The 20,345-nt window shown below is 38.1% G+C and overlaps 1 protein-coding gene across 1 annotated transcript; it reads left to right on the plus strand.

Annotated features, from left to right (window-relative positions):
* The first annotated feature begins 1,699 nt into the window (after positions 1–1,699).
* LOC110735450 (uncharacterized protein At4g02000-like) lies at positions 1,700–2,708 on the plus strand. Its single transcript, XM_021915641.1, has 2 exons — positions 1,700–1,897; positions 2,253–2,708. Exons 1-2 carry the CDS (start codon positions 1,700–1,702, stop codon positions 2,706–2,708), a joined length of 654 nt encoding a protein of 217 aa, XP_021771333.1.
* Positions 2,709–20,345: the final 17,637 nt, after the last annotated feature.

Below are 20,345 nucleotides of genomic sequence, written 5' to 3' on the forward strand. Positions count from 1 at the left end.
AGTTGTAGGATGGTTTTATTTTACTTCGTTTGACTTTGGTTTTAACTTTACTTTTGTTGGTTGACTTTTCAAGTTGACTTGTTTTGAATGGTTTTGAAATTAGTCTTCCGCTGTGTGTCTTTGATGGTTGCCTTAGCCGTTTTCACGGTGGCGGTAATATCTTAGAATATTCCTATTTAAATTTTTTAATAGGGCAAAACAGGTATTTTAAAAGAAAGGAATTTCTAGGGTGTTACAATTTTCACATACAAAGTGGGTTCATTTTCACTCCTAACAAACCCATGCTGCAAAAAATAAGAGTCAATTCTCATGTACCATGCTCTGAAACAGGCTTGGGCCACACCCGTCACAATTGTCCACTTTATACAACCAAAGAAATTCCACCTCAAAACCATATGGCAATAAGGGGAGTAGCCCCTTAGCCTTATAAAGTGGACACAAATTCCTTATTTCTTCAATGTGGGATACACTTCCCAACACTTTCTACACTCTTTAATGTGGGATAACACACCACTCACATGTGGGTTTTCTCATGGGCTCAACACTCCCCCTCACATATGAGTTGTCCATAATACTTGCCCCGATCACAACACAACCCAAACCTGGATCTGATACCAAATTTGTTGGCAAAATTAGATTAATAAAATATAATGTACTACCATCGTTACAGGTTATGTGCAACGATTTGACATAAAGCAGAGAGGGAAAATGTCTAATCGTTGCACATAACCTGTAACGGAGGTAGTAGTAGAAGAAAGCTGACTTTTTAATTTTCATTACCAAATTTAAGAAACATAACATCGGTGCCTTATATAGGGATGTCAGTGGGGCGGGTCAAGTAGAAGACCCGCCCTAGTTGGGTGGGGATAGGGGGTAGGGATAGGTCTTGGTTTGGCGGATGGTGGGGCAGGGATGGGGATAAAAATCATACCAGCCATAGGTGATGGGGTGGGGTGGATTTTACATTGTACCCGCCCCATCCCCACCCCGCCCTACCCGCCGCACTTCGTACCCGCCTCACCCCCACCTCACACTCACATCTATATATTTTTTAAAACAAAATTACATATTTTCATTCTATTTTATAAAAAAAAATATGTAAATTAAAATAGTAGATACATTAATTATAATACAGTAATATTATAACTAAGAGTGTGTAATACTTCTTCAAAAAAAAAGTGTGTTATATTAACGATAATTTTTTTCTTGTAATCTATATTAATTATGTTGAATTGTGTATTGGGAGGTGGCCGGGGATTAGACGGGTCTTAGCGGTGGGGGTAAAGTGGGGATGGATATCCAATTGGGGGTGGGGCGGGGATGATTTTGAAATTATACCCACCGGGGCGGGGATGGGGATGAATTTTGGACCCGCCGTGGGGATGGGGATAAAATTTTTTTTGTGGGAATGGAGATGGAAAGGCCAACATCCACCCCGCCTTATTGACATCCCAAGCCTTATACAGACCAATAGCCCAAAAATAAACAAAGCTAAAAATAAGGAAACTACTTACATAATAATAGGAATAGATTTCACCAACAAAAAGTGCTTAAAAAAATAAACCCACTAACTTCTAACTTATTGTAAGCTAAAGACTAGCAACTAATTCAGAATATTTTAGGAACTAAATAGCCCACAAACCAACTTTCATATTTTGAAGCAAGATTCATAATATTTAGAACAAAAGGTAAACTAGCGATGGGTGAGAGCGAAAATTCTCGAGAGAAAAGTTTATCTAGCGAGGAAGAAGACCTGATGCAGAGGTCGAATAAAAAGGTGAAAAGGACGCCAGAAAATTCTCCGGCGGCTTTGGAAAAGGAGCATCGTATGGAGGAGGATGCGATGATGGAAACATTTGTTGAGGAGACTATGGAGGATGGGATCACTCACAGCCACGTATTTCGTATCGCAATATGGCGAATGGTAGTGTGAAGGTGCAATCGAGCCAACGACTGATGAGCTTTGTAGAGAATTTGATTCAGATGATGATCAACCCCTGGAATGTGATTCTAATGATGAAGCGTGCCCTAACATTCTGCTTACAAAAGAGGAGAAACAGAGGTTAAGGAAACCGTGGCTTAATGCCCTAATTATCAAATTGTTTGATAAGAAATTAAGCTATGAAGTCTTAATCAAGAGGTTGAGATTGAAATGGAGCTTGAAGGGAGATATCTCCCTTAAGGATTTGGGGTATACATACTATGTGGTGCGATTTACTAATATGGAAGACTATCATTTTGTCTTGACCCAGGGTCCATGGATTATTGGAGATAGCTATCTCACCATTAGAAAGTGGATTTCGAATTTCGTTGCTGATGAAGCCCCAATTAAGTTTCTCACAGCATGGGTAAGAATCCCGAATTTGTCTATCGAGTACTTTGGCAAGGAATTTCTACACAAAATAGGTTCAAAAATAGGCAAAGTGGTGAATATTGACAGAAATACAGAGGCTAAAAAAATAGGTCAATATATCAGATTCAGTATTGAAGTAGATGTGACAAAGCCCCTTTTGTCAAAGTTCAGATTAAATGGACGAATTTGGCGCATTCAGTATGAAGGTCTAAGGCAAATATGCTTTAAGTGTGGCAAACTGGGACATAAAGATAATGATTGTGAACTGAAAGTGGTACAAGATAACAATGGAGAGAATGTCCTGGAAAAACAGGAGGAGATCGTCCAGGAAAGTTTCATTAAACCAAGACCATAAGAACAAGACCAATTTGGGTCGTGGATGCTGGTACAAAGAAACACTCGCAAATATGTCAATAAGCCAAAGGTCCAAGCTCAGATGAAGCCTAGTGAAGTGCAGAAAAACCTGCTGAGAAACAGATCAACAGTGAAGATGTTGCAGGTTGGAATAAAGGGAAACAAACCAAGAATCAGGTTTGGAAAATAGTGGATGCAAGAAAGAAAGGGTTGGGTCAAACTCAGGGTCAAGGTTCTCTATTTTGGAGCAGGAGAATGATCAGGAAATGATTGAGCTAGAGAATAATCAAGATCAATTTCTGGAAAATAAGAATGGTGGGATGAAATCAAGGTCAAACTCAGAGAATGATCAGGAAATGATTGAGCTAGAGAATAATCAAGATCAATTTCTGGAAAATAAGAATGGTGGGATGGAAAGTAGTCCAGTGGATCCTTCAGCTAATTTGAAAGAAGCAGCTAATTTAGGTGAAGAGAATAATTCTCTAGAGGATTTAGATGAAATTTTGGGAGATGCTCAATATGAGATGGAGGGGGATATGGAAGGAAAATCGTCTACTGATTTGGAAAAATCTTTAGGAAAGGCTAAAGGGAAAGATAGAATTAAAAAAGTGGTTCCTGGCTTGGAAAAAGATAATTATGTAAAGTCCGTGCCCCCCAATGAGATCCTTGACTTACATAGTTATCTGACAATTATGATTTTAGAGTGAAAAATCTTGAAGAATAGACTTGACACGAGAAACTCAAGCTAGAAGGAATTCAGAAATCCCTAGCTAATGGGGGACCCCCGACATATTTTAAAACTGGAGGAGAAACTCAGAGCTGAGATGAATAAGGTACTTGATGAAGAAGAAACTCTGTGGTTTCAGAAATCCAGAGCGGATGCAATATGTGATGGAGATCGCAACACACGGTATTTCCATTTATCTACAATCATTCAACGAAGAAAAAATAGAATTGAAACCCTCATGAATTCGAATGATGAAAGGGAAACTGAGCCAGATAAAGTTAAGGGGTTAGTTGTGGAATACTGGAAGAAGTTGTTCTTGGAAGAGGGACAATAGAATTTGACAGGGGAAGTGCTCTGGGACTATTTTCCTCGTCTTAGTGCGGATGAATGGGAGGTGTTAACAAGACCATTTGCAGTATGTGAAATCTACAAAGCTTTGCAAAGTATGGACCCTTATAAAAGCTCCCGGACCGGGCGGATTTCAGCCTCTATTCTACCAAAAAATTTGGAATAAAGTGAAACCAAATTTGCTCAAGCTGGTCTTTGATGTACTGGGAGGACGCTGCTTTCCTGAGGGTTTCAATGATGCACATCTTGTATTGATACCAAAAATGGACACCCCTCAAAGAGCTAATCACTTTATACCGATTGGACTTTGCAATATTACATATAAGATAGTCACTAAAGTGATAGTAAACAGACTCAAGACAGTTCTACCCCTCTTGATATCCCCTACTCAATGTTCCTCCGTTCCTGGAAGACAAATCACAGATAATGTTGTGATTGTGCAAGAAATGTTACATTCAATACGGAGGAAACAAGGAAGAGTTGGATACATGGCGGTGAAAATTGATTTTGAGAAAGCGTATGATAGATTGAGGTGGTCATTTATTAGAGACTCACTAATGGAACTACGATTACCTCAAAGCATGGTGGAAATTATCATGATGTGTATCACCTCGGCAAAGTTGAGCATTCTTTGGAATGGAGAACCGACAGAGCAATTTAATCCTTCTAGGGGAATTCGGCAAGGATACCCGTTATCTCCCTACATCTATGTGATTTGTTTGGAGAGACTCACACACTTGATTGAGAGAGAGCTGCAATTTGGGTGTTGGAAGCCGGCTAAAGCTAGTAGAGGGGGTCCTCCAATCACCAATCTCGCTTTTGCGGACGATCTAATCCTTTTTGTGAGGCTAGTGTGGACCAAGCTCGTATAATGAAAAATTATCTTGACTTGTTTTGCCAGGCCTCGAGAAGCAATGTTAGTGTGGAGAAATCGAGAATTTATTTTTCTCCAAACACTAATTATGATATAAGAGATTCGGTTTGTGAAAAATTGAGTATGGAGAGCGCAAAAGATTTTGGGAATTATTTAGGTGTGCCGACTATAAATGGAAGAGTTACCAAGGCTACTTATCAATATTTGGTTGATAAAGTGAATGCTAAATTGGGAGGATGGCAATCCAAGTCGTTGTCACTAGCTGGTCGTACTACCTTAGCACAAGCATGTATTTCTTCTATTCCTTTTTATACTATGCAGTCTGCTAAGGTACTAAGAGGGATCTGTGATATGATTGATAAAAAAACTCGAGCTTTTGTTTGGGGTAACACAGAAGAAAAAATAAAGATGCATCTAATTGCATGGGATACAGTGGCCAAACCAAAGAGAGAGGGTGGATTAGGCCTAAGATCGATGAGACAGTCGAATGCAGCGTTCCTATCAAAACTAGGATGGAGAGTCTTCACTGAGAAATATTCGTTATGGTCTAGAGTGCTTAGGAAACAAATACTGTGAAGGAAGATGCGATATTGGAATGTTCAAACATAAACAAGATGCATCGAATGCTTGGAAAGGTATTGTCGAGAACATAGATATCTTGAAGAAAGGCATTACAACGGTTGTTGGTAATGGGCGAGCTACTTCGTTTTGGCATCATAGTTGGGCTATCGATGGAGCCTTGATTGATAAGGTCATTACTCCACCCCCGGAAGGAATCCTCGAACACAAAGTGAATGATATGTGGGATGCAAATCGAGGGTGGAAGTTGAAATTTGCAGACTATTTACCGAAAGAAATTCTGGAGAAAATCCAAGCTCATGAGCTCATTGAAGAGGAAGATGTAATTGACAATATATACTGGAATGGTTCCCCCTCAGGAGGGTTTACTATGAAATCGGCAATGGATATCATCCGATATGTTGGTCCACAGGACTCAAGAGAGGAAGCGCCTTGGAGTTTGATCTGGAAAATCCAATGCCCACAATGAATCAGATTATTCTTTTGGTTAGCGTATAGAGAAAAACTGATCACGAACGCTACTCGATTCTTGCGGCATTTAACGGATGACCCTAGGTGCTTGATGTGTGGTTATGTAGAGGAGAATGTCGAGCATATATTGCGTTCTTGTCCTGTAGCATTGGTAGTATGGAAGCAGCTAGGAGTAAATGTCGATGATGCTGAATTCTAGATACCAAAAAAAGACTGGATCATGCGTAACTTGAAAGCTCCTGGAGCATATGCTAGTGAAGATTGGTCCTTGATTTTTGCAGTGACATGCTGGTGGTTATGGAGGTGGAGAAATGCTAGATGCTTCGACAGGGAAGTAGACATTCCAATTGATCAAGCCTGCTTTATTTTGGCTTGAGTAGGAGACATAAAAAAAAAGCATACGAGCGTGGCAATATTGTAAGCAGTGGAAAGAGGAAGCGCGAGGAAATCTATGTGTGCTGGATTGCTCCACCTGAAGGGTGGGTTATGCTGAATACGGACGGCGCATCAAAAGGCAACCCAGGCCTAGCGGGAGCCGGAGGTGTGGTGAGAAGTCCGTCAGGTGAGGTATTGGAAGCTTTTGCGATGAGATGTGGAATTTGCTCTTGTACTCGAGCTGAACTCCTAGCAGTGATGCGAGGATTAGCTATTGCGTGAAATGGAATACATCGAAGGGTACAAGTGAGAATTGATTCGGAGGTAGTAGTTCGTTTGTTTCCAATCAACAACAGGCAAATCTATAGGACATGCACGAACACATACTCCCACTAACTCCCCTTTTATTCATATTATCCGAAAGTGCAAGGCTTTAATCGAGCCGTTTTATTGGATTTTCGAGCCGTTTTATTGGAGGACTTAAGGGGAAGGACGATCCCAAGAAGGGTATCGAGGATTAATTAGTTTTGTAGTGCTTTGTTTTTGTTTTGTTTTTGCTTTCTGGTTAGTTTTTCTTTTTTTTGGGCCTTACCCCTCGTTTTCACCAAAAAAATATTTTGAAGCATATTACTCAATATATACATGATTGCATTTAATTACAAGGCTAATATTTTGGCTCTCATGAAGGCTATAATAATCACGGTAGTGCAAGTATTCTCTAGAGTTGACTAAGGCTATAATCATGGTAATATATAAATACAGAGATATATAAAGATATTACTACCTCCGATTTTTTATTTGTAACTTTGGGATATTATTTGTGAGATATAAGTTATTCCAAAGTTGCAACTAAAAAAATCGGAGATAGTATTATTGACTAATACTTTGACTAATACACCCCCGCAGTTGGTTTTTATTCGCATAGATTGTCCATGAAGTCTTCAAACAGAAGTTTAGATAGCCCTTCTGTGAAAATGTCATCAATTAGAAACCGAGATGGGACGTGAAGTACACGTACTTGTCCAACAGCTACCTTTTTTAATACGAAATTTATAACCATCTCAATATGTTTAGTGCGTTGGTGTTGAACATAATTACTTGAGAAATACACGACACTAACATTAATTATCACAATACACCAAATTGACACTTTTTAAGTGGTAGTTGTAGTTCGAGTAATATCTTACGTAACCAACATGTATCTACAACGACATTAGCAACCCATGATATTCTACTTCGGCACTTGAACGTAAGAGTGTGGGTTGTCTTTTTAAGGACCACGGTATCATATTTTGACCCTAAAATACACAATATCCTAAGGTTAATCGGCATGTATCTGTACAACATCCCCAATCAGTATCAGTGTATGATAATTTTACATTAAACCACCTTTTATAACTTTTTTTTTGCAAGAAATCACCTTATAAAATTTTTTTCGCAAAAACAGACCTTAATCCTAAAATTTTTTGCAAGCCCACACCTTTTCCCGGAAAATTCCCTTTGACCTTGTTTTCAGGTGTTGACCCGGCCACGTGCCCATCACGTGTCCCCCTTAAACCACTATTCCTCCCTTTTCCCTCCTTATTTCAGTCTAATTTCTCTCTCTGTCTAACTATTTCGCTCTCCTCTCATAACTCTATTCCTGTTCTGCGAACTTGCTCTAAATTGACGACATTGTTGCCCAAATTTCCCAGCGGATTATCCAAGGAACTTCAATTGGGCCAGGTAATTCACACTTAATTGCTTGTATTTTCTTACAATTGCGGAAATTAGGGTTATGTGCGAAAATTAGGGTTTTAAATTGGGAATTGTTATTCGATTTTTTTGCAGCATGGATTTCAAGGGCCATAAGTGTTATTGTGGCATTCATGTATAGGTCTTAGGACCTCATGGACGCATGAGAACCATGGGAGGAAGTTTAAAGCCTGTAAATTCTACAACTACGAGATAGGGCATAGGGGTTGTAATTTTTTTGAGTGGATTGATGAGGACATTCTTGATTGGCAAAGGGATATGACTAACATGTTGTTGGCTGAGAAGCACAGACTTACCTCTGATTTGAGTTTGTTGCAGACAAAGATGGCTTGCTGCAACCATGAGAAAAAACAGTTGAATGAACAATTGAAGAGGATGGAGAAGAAGCAATGGAAGCAACAGGACAGAGCTAAAGCTCCACAAGGATTGCAGACGGATCAGCTTAGGGTACTGGTTGCAGCATGTGTTATTGTTTTCGTTGTTATTAGTGTAGTTGTTGTTAAGTTGTTTGGTTAGGATTTGGTTAGGGCATGGTTTGTATGGTTTTATGAAATTAGGAAATGAAATTAAAGCCATTCCATTTGACTAACACTATTGTAATGTTTTGACCTTGATATGGTCTTTTGAATGAAATGCAGTTTATTTATCATTGGTCATGCAATGTTTCATTTGTTTTTGCTTAATTAATTAACAATGACAAAGATGATATTGGTTGAAATAAACACAAAAGGGGTGTGATTGTAGTGTTTAAAAACGTGCAAAAACTTGCTTGAGTTTACTAACAAAAACAAGTACACTAACTAAACCAAACCAACCTAAACAAAAATAAGTACACTAACTACTTGTCTACTTGACATGTTAATCATGAACTCTTGCCTTGAGATATTGGTGCAGGGTTCGAAAAAGCTTGTGATGATTGCACATTCTGAGAACTTGAAAGCAAATCAGCCATTAAAGAGGTTTTCTTTGATTTCTTTGGCTACTGTTGTTTTGTTGTTTTATTGTAGTTGTTGTTGCTGCCTTTGCTTTTGCAGCTCTAGTTTTTGGTTGGGATGCCGCCTTAGGTGCTCCTGCTTTTCTTCCCTTAGGTAATGTTATAGCTGCAGATGTTATAGTTGTTGTTGTAGGTGCTGGTGTTGTTGTTGTATTTGTTGTTGCTATTGATGATATTGACTGACTACCTCCAGCTGCAGTTCCATATCCCCCAACCTGGGACACAGCTTGCTGGGAGGGTCCTACTCCTGTCTGAGCAGCATTTGATGGTCTCCCACCCTTGATTAAAACTTGAGGCACAATGACATTTTGGCACTTTGTTTTGTAGTGCCCAAGGCCACCACAATTAGAGCACTTGTTGTTTTTCCTTGCCTTTTTCACCAACTCTCTCTCTTTATCTACCCTGGTTCTTTTACCCTCTTTTTTTTCCTGTCATTTTTCTGTAGGGTGGGGGTAAGGGTTTGGGTAATGGTTTCACTTCCCACTGCCTAAAACCAGGCATTGCTTTGAACATGGGTGCATAAGAAGCAGTATAAGTGCTCACATGATATGCAGGGTTTACAAATTCCTCACAATACATGCCAATGCATGCCAACAAGGAATTTCTAACAAGCTCCACCTATAGCAGCCACACTCCTTTTTCTGCAAATTCACAACATAAGTATCATCTTCATCATCTACCCCAAACTCATGTAAATCTTCCTGATTCACTCTCATACTTGACACCTTCAACAAACCTTTCTCAATCATCTTTACAATAGAAGGCATAATTAAGCCTTGAAACTTTTGCAACCCATCCCTTTTCATACAACATCTTTTCATTACATACCTCCTTATCCACTCTATAAGGGATATGATTGGTTTAGTTCTTTCCTCTCTCAAGACATTGTTAAAACTCTCACAACAGTTGTTTAGAACCATACCAGATTTGCTTCTAGTGGTGAATGCATGCCTTGACCAGTTACAAGGTGGAATGGAGTGCAAGTATATGAATGCCTATGTGTTTATCTTCTTAATAGCTTGCATATGTTGCTCAAAATGATGTTGTAACAGAACATTCAGATCAGACCAACCTAATCTATCCAACTTTAGATGTTGTTGTTTACCTTAGTGGATGACCTTGCAGCCTTCCAAAAGTGTTCCCTATATATATCACCAGGAAATTTGGTTTTGAAGTTAGACCATATGTGTCTACAACAAAACCTAATATCTGCATTAGGCACCACAGTTTTAAATGCATCCAATAATCCCTAGGCATCCAATACAAATAAAAACTTTAGCATACAAACAAAACCTTTAGCATATTAACGAATAAGGCAAATACAGCAAATAACTAGGCATGACATATTAAGGTATTGAATCTGACCTTCTGTCTATCACTCATGTAGGTCAAAGATTCATTCTCATGCACCCATGTGACAGACTAAGCAATTGATTCAATGTATTTCACCAGAAGTTCCAAAAACCACTTCCAAGTCTCAGCATTCTCTGTCTCTACTACAGCCTAAGCAACTGGGAATATATTATTATTCCCATCTTTTCCCACTGCTGTTAGCAAGATACTAGGATAAGGCCCCTTCAAATGTGCCCCAATCAACACCCAAAATAGGCCTACAGCCAGCCATAAACCCCTCCTTACAAGGCTACAGACAGATGTGCATCCTTTGAAACAGGGTTGGAGGATTTTCTATGCCTACAACCTTGACAATTGTTGTACTATCTGGGTTATATTTGCAAATAGCAGCTACATAATCCCATACTCTCTCATACTCTTCTGCGGCATCACCAAACAACATTCTCAATGCAAGTTGTTTAGCTCTCCAAGCTTTGTGATATCCAATCTCAGCTTGTATTTCTCTGGTTGCTCTGCTTATGAATGCTTTCATCTTTATGGTTGGATCATCTCTCTAGGCATCAAGATATCTTTCAGCAAAATATAAGGAGCTGACCTTTGGATTCACGTGTTGATGTCCACAGATGTGTTTAGGTCTAAAACTTTTAATTTGAAAGTTTCCCTCACCTTTCACTTTCCTGCAATGTATCCTGAATCTACACTTCCTTTGAACCTCACAAACACACTTGTACAACTTCCTATTTTTCTGCCATGGGCATGCACACCTCTTTGCATAATAGGCAGTCACTCTCAAGTTTGTATTGTGCAAATAATAGTAATCATAGCCATTCTTAATGGCATGGTTCCTCAAAGCTTTTCTGAAACATGTGTTTGATGGAAATTTAAGGCTTATTTTCTGCTTGAAGTCTACTTCTGGGTTGAATATGGGGTAGTCTACTCCCTCATAATTAGATCCAACTGTTCTGACTACCTCACCATCACTATCATTAAGCTCATCATCAGGTTCCACCTCATTATTGTCCTCCTCATCCTCATCCTCATCCTCGTCTAATTCATCTGCATTCAACTGCACTACTATCTCTCTAGATCCCCCTAAACTTTCAAACACTCTTTCACTGATTCTAGCATCAACATTTTGAGCAAACAAGTCATCATCATCTTTGTCTTCACAGTCTTCTTCACTCAAACTGTCCTCACTATCACTCCCCTCACTACTCTCCTGCTCATCAGTTTCAGGTGTGATGGCTAACTCCCTCACTGGTTCTTCAGTCACATAAGAAACACGACGAAGCTTACCTTTTTTTTTAGACAATAAGGAGTTTTTCTCTTCTGGGTGGGGGTGTTAGATTTCTTTTGGGAATGGGATTGTTTTGAGGCAAAACTGGAGAGTTATCCTCAGATCTAGGGTTTGGATGGAAATCTTTGCTGAGTGGGGCCCCCACGCTTTTTGAAGATGCCTCACCTAACTCAGTCACTCCTCCTACTGACTCAACAAAACCAACCCCTCCTCCAGCTGACTCACCCAAACACATTACTGACTCACTCCTACCTGATGACTAATCGTTTGTAAAGGTCCCACCACTTGACACATCTGAATCTGTGTAAAAACCCACCCCTAGTCCATACCCCAGTTTTACCTATTCTAGAGCTAAGTCTTTGGGAGGATGGTACAAGTGCAGAATTTACCAACCATCTTTTTCTTTTGATTCTAAAAAATCTGGTATGTCATCATCATCACTTAAGATTTGTTTTCTGCCAGAGTACAAAGTACACCCTTTCCTCCTATACCAAATCTCCCCAACCTCAGCATAACCTAACTCACTTTTTATCTAGTGCACAAATTCAAAATACCACACTTCAGACACATTGGGATGTAAGCTCAGTCCATAGTAATTATTGTTCCCCTTCCTCTTCTCATATGTTGTTTTTCCCTTTTTAGTTACAAATTCACCACCATACATAAAGCCTAATATTAATTGGATCCATAAATTTATACCAAGGCTCAAAAATATTTATCTTACCATTAAACATGATAGAAAACAGACACAAATACCAATTTCAATGTCCCAACAAACACCAAACAAATTAACAAACATTTCATATAAAACACAAAAAAAAAAAAAAAAAAAAAAAAAAAAAAAAAAAAAAATCACTGCTTTCTAGAAAATTAAATTAAAAAAGAAATTATCCAACCTACAACTAACACTAATCACATCTACTACAATATTCAAGTGCATGCATGTCATTTCCCAACATTCAACCCCACTTTACCCTAAACTGTACAATTCCAATTTAAACAGTTTTAAACCCTAACATTATAAAAATCGAAAATTGTACCTTGGTTTTTGAATGATGTAGTATATGGACCCCACACCACGATTTCTTGATGAAGACGACGCAGCAGAGGTCCTTTTTTTACCCATGGAAGAAAACAAAGACAACCAATTTAGAGTTAATGAGGACAGAGTTCAAACGCAACATGCAATAAAAAAAAAGAAGGAGAGAGAAATTGAGAACTTACTTTCTTCTAGGGCCACCAATTTAGCTCGAATTAGAAGCATTCAATTCGTGGCAGCCATGGCAGAGCAGCAGAGTGTTAATGAGGAGAGGATGAAATCTCTTTTAATTTGAGAAGGGAAAGAACAGTGAAGAAGGAGAGAGAAAGGGAAGGAAAAAAGAGGTAATTGGTGTTTGAGGGAAAATTTTGGTTAAAATTATATGAGAGAGAAAGAGAGAGGGAGGAATAGTGGTTTAAGGGGGACACGTGATGGGCACGTGGTCGGGTCAACCCCTGAAAACAAGGTCAAAGGGCATTTTTCGGGAAAAGGTGTGGGCTTGCAAAAAAAAATTAGGATTAAGGTGTGTTTTTGCGAAAAAAAAAAATTATAAGGTGGTTTCTTGCAAAAAAAAGGTTATAAAAGGTGGTTTAATGTAAAATTTCCTATTAATTTTATTACTATGTATATGAGATGGACATAAATGCATACCAAAATGAAGTGTTCCCTGTAGGTAACGAAGAATGCAACGGAAGGCGTGCATGTATAAGCAAACTTGCTGGACAGCGTACGAGATGTTGGGACGTGTGAAAGTCAAATATTGTAATGCTCCAGCAAGCCTTCTATATTTGGTGGGATCTTTAATAGGTGGACTAGAGTTGGAACTCAATTTTGCAATTGTGTCCACAAATGGTTTGCATGATGACATATTAGCTTTGCAATTATTTCCAAGTAGAGGTGTCCATTATTCGGATAAAAACCGAATCCAATCCAATCCAAACCGAATTATCAATTCGGATCGGATCCAAACTTAAAATCGAATCGGCTCGGATTGATATTTTTTTTTAAAATTTGGATTTTAGAATCGGATCGGATTAACCTTGTTCGGATCCAAAAAACCGAAATAACCGAATTATGAAAGCGTTATTTTAAGAAAAAAATATTTTTAATATTACTCATGTTAAACTATGTTTATGATTATAATAATATTAATCATGTAAACCTATGTTTTCAATACTTGTACAAATCATGTACTACTATACTTTCAAGAATTGAAATTTATTATTGCAATTTTATTTTTAAGACCCAAAAAAATTAGCAACGTATTTAATATGGATTTTCGAATCGGATCCAAATAACTGAATTATAATTCAGATTGGATTTGGTAAGTAATTCGAATCGGATTGGATTTGAATATTAAAAACCGAAATTTATTTCGGATCAGATTGGATTTGGGCTAAATTCAAACCGAAAACCGAATGGACACCCCTATTTCCAAGAGCATAATGTAATTGAGATAAAAATAGGCCTCCTTGGTGACGTGTCACAGAGATGCCAAGGAATGAATTCAAGAGAACAAGATCTATCAGTGCCAACTCCGAGCTTTGTTTCCCCATGACAAATTTTCTTAGATGTTCTAATGAGGCCGTGAGTAAGATATTATCTACATACAAGAGAATAAATGATGTTTCTTGGCCATGAGAATAAATAAACAAATAATTGTAAGATTTGTTGTAGATGAAACCAATAGTGGATACAAAATTAGAAAACCGATGATACCAAGCTTGGGGTGCTTATTTGAGACCAAATAATGATTTCTTAAGGAGACACACATAACCAAGATATGTCTTTTCTCTAAAACCCGGGGGTTGATGCATATAAACAGTTTCTTGAAGATCATTGTTCAGAAAAGTATTTTTGACATCCATCTGATATATAAGCCATGATTTTGATAATGTTATACCCAGTATGGTTGAATTGTGGCTGGTTTAACTATCGGACTGAATGCCTTATCACAATCTACTCCAACTTGTTGATTACTGCCATTAACAACAAGACGGGGTTTATGCCACTCAAAATCAATGTTAGCTTTCTTTATACGTCAAAAAAGACACATTAAAGGAATAACATTTACACATAGAGGGTGAGGTGCTAGCTCCCATATCCTATATAGTTTTAATAAGAGCATTATACTTGTCAAATGTGGCAGCATTCTTGTAGGCGTCATTTGAAGCGCGCATGCGTTAAACATGTTGTGAATATACTTGGCTCTCAAAGGAAGTGGGAATTGACATATACGATTAGGGACAACAATTAGGGACAATAATTAGAGACAAGGAAATTAAAGTAGGGAGCCACCAACAAGTTTTTAAGGAACTTGTAAACCGTTCACGGATCATTTAAGGCAACCACGATAAGGGACAACGAAAGGCAACAACGATTGACCCGTGAAGGTTACACCCCAATCATAATAATCCATGAGATTATTAACTCCATATGGTTTGGAACCACGAAAAGAGGATTGGGGATGATGGTACAAAGTGAGCCATGGAGTCACATTCATCCATATTTTCCTCTACTCGATTCTTATCTCGAAACACAATGGTGGTGGGTGCTGTGGGGAGAAACTAGAGGGTTTTTTGTTATGGTGGTGGCGTCTGGTGGCGGTTGGTGGTGGGGCATATGGTGGTGGGTGCGGTGGCTTTTTTTATTTTTTTGGTAGGGATTTCCCTCGTAAGCTTCCGACGAATGTGTGTTCGTCGGAAGTTTCCAACGGATTTCTCCGGGCCGAAAAAACCTCTTTCGAGGAATGAATTCCGACGGAATTTCTGTCGAAAAAGTGATTTCGACGGAATTTCGGTCGGAAAAGGCTGATTTTCCTACAAACGCTTTTCCGACGAACGTTTTTTACGGAATTCCGTCGAAAATCGCCTAATTTCTAGTAGTGCTCGTATTTCTAGTATCTAATTTTGAGATAGCATGAAGCACAAATAATTGGGATTTCTCACCTAAATTATCACACTAAAGCATCCTATTCATTGAAACAAAGCATCCATAATTATGAAAGAGGCATAATCCAATTGCTCAAGAAGGGATTCACTACCAAACCCCATCTTTCAATGTGAGTAATGGAATGAACACATGAGCATAAAGTGGCAACCAAAATACACATGCAACAATCAATTCAAGCATAAAAAACTATCAATCCAAAGTAGAACTACATAAACAAATCCAAATTAATCAACCCATGGCTTACTTGGGTTTTCACCCAAACTATGCCTCTTTCATAATTACTCACAAATCATGGATAAGAGTAACATTCAAACATTGAACATGCAAGAACATTAACAAGGATTAAGAAAAAATTAAGATCCACGTCTGTAGACACCCATTTGTGTCTCCCCAAAACCAAACCCGGTGATGAGTACCTTTCACGTCAAATCATAATCGAATAAAGTGAAAGTATAGAAAGCTTAGTGTTGCGGATAGTTTTAATTTCTTTTCTCTTCTCTTTGTTTTTTTGAAAACCTATTTTAAGAAAACATCCAATCCATTTTGGTTGGTCCATGATATGGGTCTAATACTAGTTTAGTTGGATGGGTCTTGAAAAGAGCTTTCCATCGATATATTATAAGCCCAATTCCTATGAATATTGAGGAAGTTATGGCCAAATTACTAAACTAGACCCGGTTTGAGCCTTATATGCGGCCCAATGATCTAGGGGAGGGCCTAATATGGATTTATCATTCCTAATGCAATTAGGAATGGTTTTAGTCTTCTAGATTCTTCTAGGAGGTTCTTTTCATTCCTAATTCAATTAGCATTGATAAATTGACTTTTGTTGACTTTTTAGAGTTTTAATCAGAATAAAAGAATGTTTTTGAGGAAAATACAATTTTATCCTCCTGTACGGTTAATTTCTATCTGATTTTAGAAAACGCGTCAGAAATTTAATTAGCGCCAAACGCCAGCATTAGCGCCTGGCGCTAATGTCAGCGTCTGGCGCTAACCTCGTTTTTTCGCGTCAGAACTCTGGTTCGATTTTCTATCTTTTTGGCTGATTTTCTCTATAAATAGCCTTCTAAAAACCCCGTTTTCATTTATCTACAATCTACAATCATCAATTCTTTCTCTAAAGCTTCTCTCTCTCTTTTCTAAACCTACCTACCCTTTTTACAAAAATTCCGCATTCACAAGATCTAGAAACACCTAGCATTATTCGAAGTTACCTTCGCCCTAGACGTGAAAAGTTTTAATTTCTGAGGGTTTGGTCCCAAATCTCTCTTTCAATTATTTAATTTAATTATTGTTTATTATTTTCCTTGAAGTTACTAACGCGTGTATTTTGTTATTAGAAAGAGGTACGAGGCATCCAAGTAAGTGCTTTAATTGTTTACATTTTTATTATGATGTAGAAATCATGCTTAGGTTGTTGTTATGATTCCTAATGTTATGTTAGGGTGTTTTGATCTTCCTAGTATCATGTCTAGGGTAACTTTAATATCAAGTATGATTAAAAGTATGATGCTTCCTATGTTCTTCCTAATATTTAGGATATTTTGGATTTTAACACCTGACAAAAGGCTGAAAATGGTTTTTAACACCCCCCAAAAAAAAACTTTTATTTTAACACCTCCCAAAAATATAAAAGTTGGAAGTTAACACCAGTTAACGATTTCCGTCACGGAAATTTAACGTGGGTCCCATAAATTGGCTTCAACTCTCCTTCGTTTTCAATTTTTTACGAAATCCACCTTCGTGGCTGCCATCCCATTTTTTCTTCTTATTCCTCCCTTCATCTTTTCTTCGTCTTCTTCCTCCCTTCATCTTCATGGCTGCCATCCCAAACTCTTTCCTTCGTTCTTGCCCACCCTCCCCTCAACTGCCACCCCTTCCCTCCCCCCTCCCTTTCCCCCACCCCTACGCTGCCAACCGAACCCACCCCCCTTCCCTTTCCCCGTTCTCGCAACCAAATCAGCTCCTCTCCAAATACCAGCCCACAATCGCAACCCCTGCAGCCACCTCCTCACTCAAACCGCAAAAAATCAATTCCCAACATCAATTCCCGAAATCAGAGCAAATCGCAGATCCATCGAACCTCGTCTAGAAATCAATTTAAGTTTGCCGAAAAAAGTTACGGTGTGGTGGTTTAGGGGTTAGGGTGGCCGAAAAGGTTAAGGCGGGTCGATTCGTTAGGGTTTGGAGCAAAGTGTTGCAGAAGAGTGGTGGTAGTGGTGGTGGTTGCGGCGATTCAGATCTTTGATTGTGGTTTCGGTGTGGTGGCTTGGGTCGGGGCAGCAGGGGAAAAGGGAGAGGGTTGGGTTGCGTTTGTGGGGAAAAGGGGTGGGATGGGTTCGCCGGTCGTCGGTCGGGGGAGGGAGCTGGGTGGCTAACGGGATGGGGCAAGGTTGGTTTCTTGGGTGGTTGATTTAATTTTGGTGGCCGGTCCCCAGTTAACATGTTTGCTGGCTGCGAAGGCTTGGTCAGTAGCCGTACAGGGCCCTTTATGGGCGGCGGAATTGGTGGTAAAAAAATGGAAGTTCTCAGTCGCTTTGTTCTCCAACGAAGGAGAAGATGAACCGGTGTTGAATTTTTATTTATTTTTTGTATGGTTTGATTTATGAGCACCAAAAATCTGTAAATCTGTAAATTATGAGCACCAAAAATCTGTAATGGATAAAATCAATGAAATGAAGGTTCAGAGAGGAAGTTTCGTGTTTTGCTGGGTGAAAATTGAAGTTGAAGCCAATTTGTGGGACCCACGTTAAATTTCCGTGACGGAAATCGTTAACTGGTGTTAACTTCCAACTTTTATATTTTTGGGAGGTGTTAAAATAAAAGTTTTTTTTTGGGGGGTGTTAAAAACCATTTTCAGCCTTTTGTCAGGTGTTAAAATCCAAAATATCCTAATATTTATGATTGTTAGTATCATGTTAGGGCTAATAAATATTTGATTGTTTAGTGACATGCTAGGGTTTGTTATTAATCTTGTTAGTATCATGCCTAGGATCTTGCTATTGTTATGCTTTAACATGATTTATGATTATAATTTTATGATGATGATGATGATGATGATTATTATTATTATTATTATTATTATTATTATTATTATTATTATTATGTTGCTTGATATTTATTATTATTGCTTGATCACGCCTTTTATGCATGTTTAAAGGGAATTGGTACTTGTAATCACGCTTAATAAGATAATTAATAATCTTATTTAGGGTTAATATGATTATAATTCAAGTGATCGCCAATAATAGATTTATTTGTGCATTATATTCAACCAACATAGATAAACAGGTTTAGGGTTAATCCTATTGCTTGCATGTTAGTCAGAAAGCGCACATGAATACGATCAGAATAAAGTAGAGGCCTATTATTAGGGCAGGTTCAATCTCTTTTAGGTTGGATTTGTACCTTCATCCCCGAACTACCATTCATGGTTCCAGACCTATTGGAGTTAACGATCTCTTGGATCGTTGAGGGGTGTAACCTTCACCCTGTGAACGGTTTACAAGTTCCTAAAACTTGTTGGCGACTCTTTTGCTCTATCTTCTTTCTTTTTGGACGCCACCGTACTTTAATGTATGATCACAGTGGGGTTTAAGCTAGGGGTAATGCTTGAAATATTCCCTACAACGTCACAAAACCATATAAAAACAGAAAATTAAGAAAAGAAGAGAATAAATTACTACTTGAAGCTTCAAAGTTGAGGAGAAATGTTGAAATTAAGAGAATAAAGCTTGAAATTATCTTCTATAATGTTTGAGTTTGAGAGATTCTAAACTAAAATAACTAATTAATTAAAGCTCTGCATTGTTAATTAAGAGAAAGAGCCTAAGAATACTAAGGATGAAGTTCGCACTAAGGCCAACTTCAAATAATCATAAGCTTTGAAGCTGAAGGAGTATTATATAACCCCCAAGTAAAAGGACGAAGAAAACAAGAATTGGCCTGTCTACAGATCGGCATGGACGTGCCAAAGGTTGCACAGATCGTGAAAACCTGTTAAAATGAGAACGGTAGCTACTGCCTGACCTTGCACAGATTTGCATTACTTGGCACGGACGTGCAACTTTTTCTAGCAAAACAGCTTCGTTTTGGAAGGTCATAACTTTTTCATTACTCATCAGAATAAGGCACGTGACCAGTCGTTGGAAAGCTCTTGAAATGAACTTTAATATTTAATTTGAATCAGTTCAAAATATTGAGTATAAAAAAAGTTATGATTATTTGAAGTTGGCCTTAGTGCGAAAATCCTTACAAAACCCTTCCAAATGCTCTTATTTTAGATACTTTTCCTTGCTTCTTTCATTCTTCTTCATTGATTTTGATTCATTATTCCATAGCTCCTTTCTTTATTTTTCTTGCCTCCAAATTATTTGCTTTTTTATCCAAAAGCTTCAAAGTGTCATCTTTATACCTAAATATGCACCAAAACACTAGCAACTAACCCCGTGAAGCTTAAGATACACAAAAAAATACATAAAAATAGATAATTAGGGAAATAAGACATTGATTTTTCACAATTCTAAGGCTTAAAACCACTCTAAAATCATACAAAATTACAAGCTATCAATAAGAATTATCAAATACAAATTACAACTAAAATAAGTTTTAATAAGTTCATATGAGTAAAAATTAAATGAATAGAATACTATACACCCTAAATTACTTTACATGTCTACTGGTAGTCTGTCTTGCATGGACCCGGTCCACATTAACTTATTGTGGACCAAATCCCATTACTCCATTAGTGACATATACCCAGCCAAAATCCAACAATTCTTCTTTACTTCTTCGACTTCTCCCCCATGCTCCGCTCGATCTCTATCAATTTTAGGGTAAAATTCTCTCTTCTCAAACAATTTTAGGGATTT

This window comes from Chenopodium quinoa, unplaced genomic scaffold (genome assembly GCF_001683475.1).
Source record: "Chenopodium quinoa cultivar QQ74 unplaced genomic scaffold, ASM168347v1, whole genome shotgun sequence".
In the NCBI taxonomy this organism is placed as follows: Eukaryota; Viridiplantae; Streptophyta; class Magnoliopsida; order Caryophyllales; family Amaranthaceae; genus Chenopodium; species Chenopodium quinoa.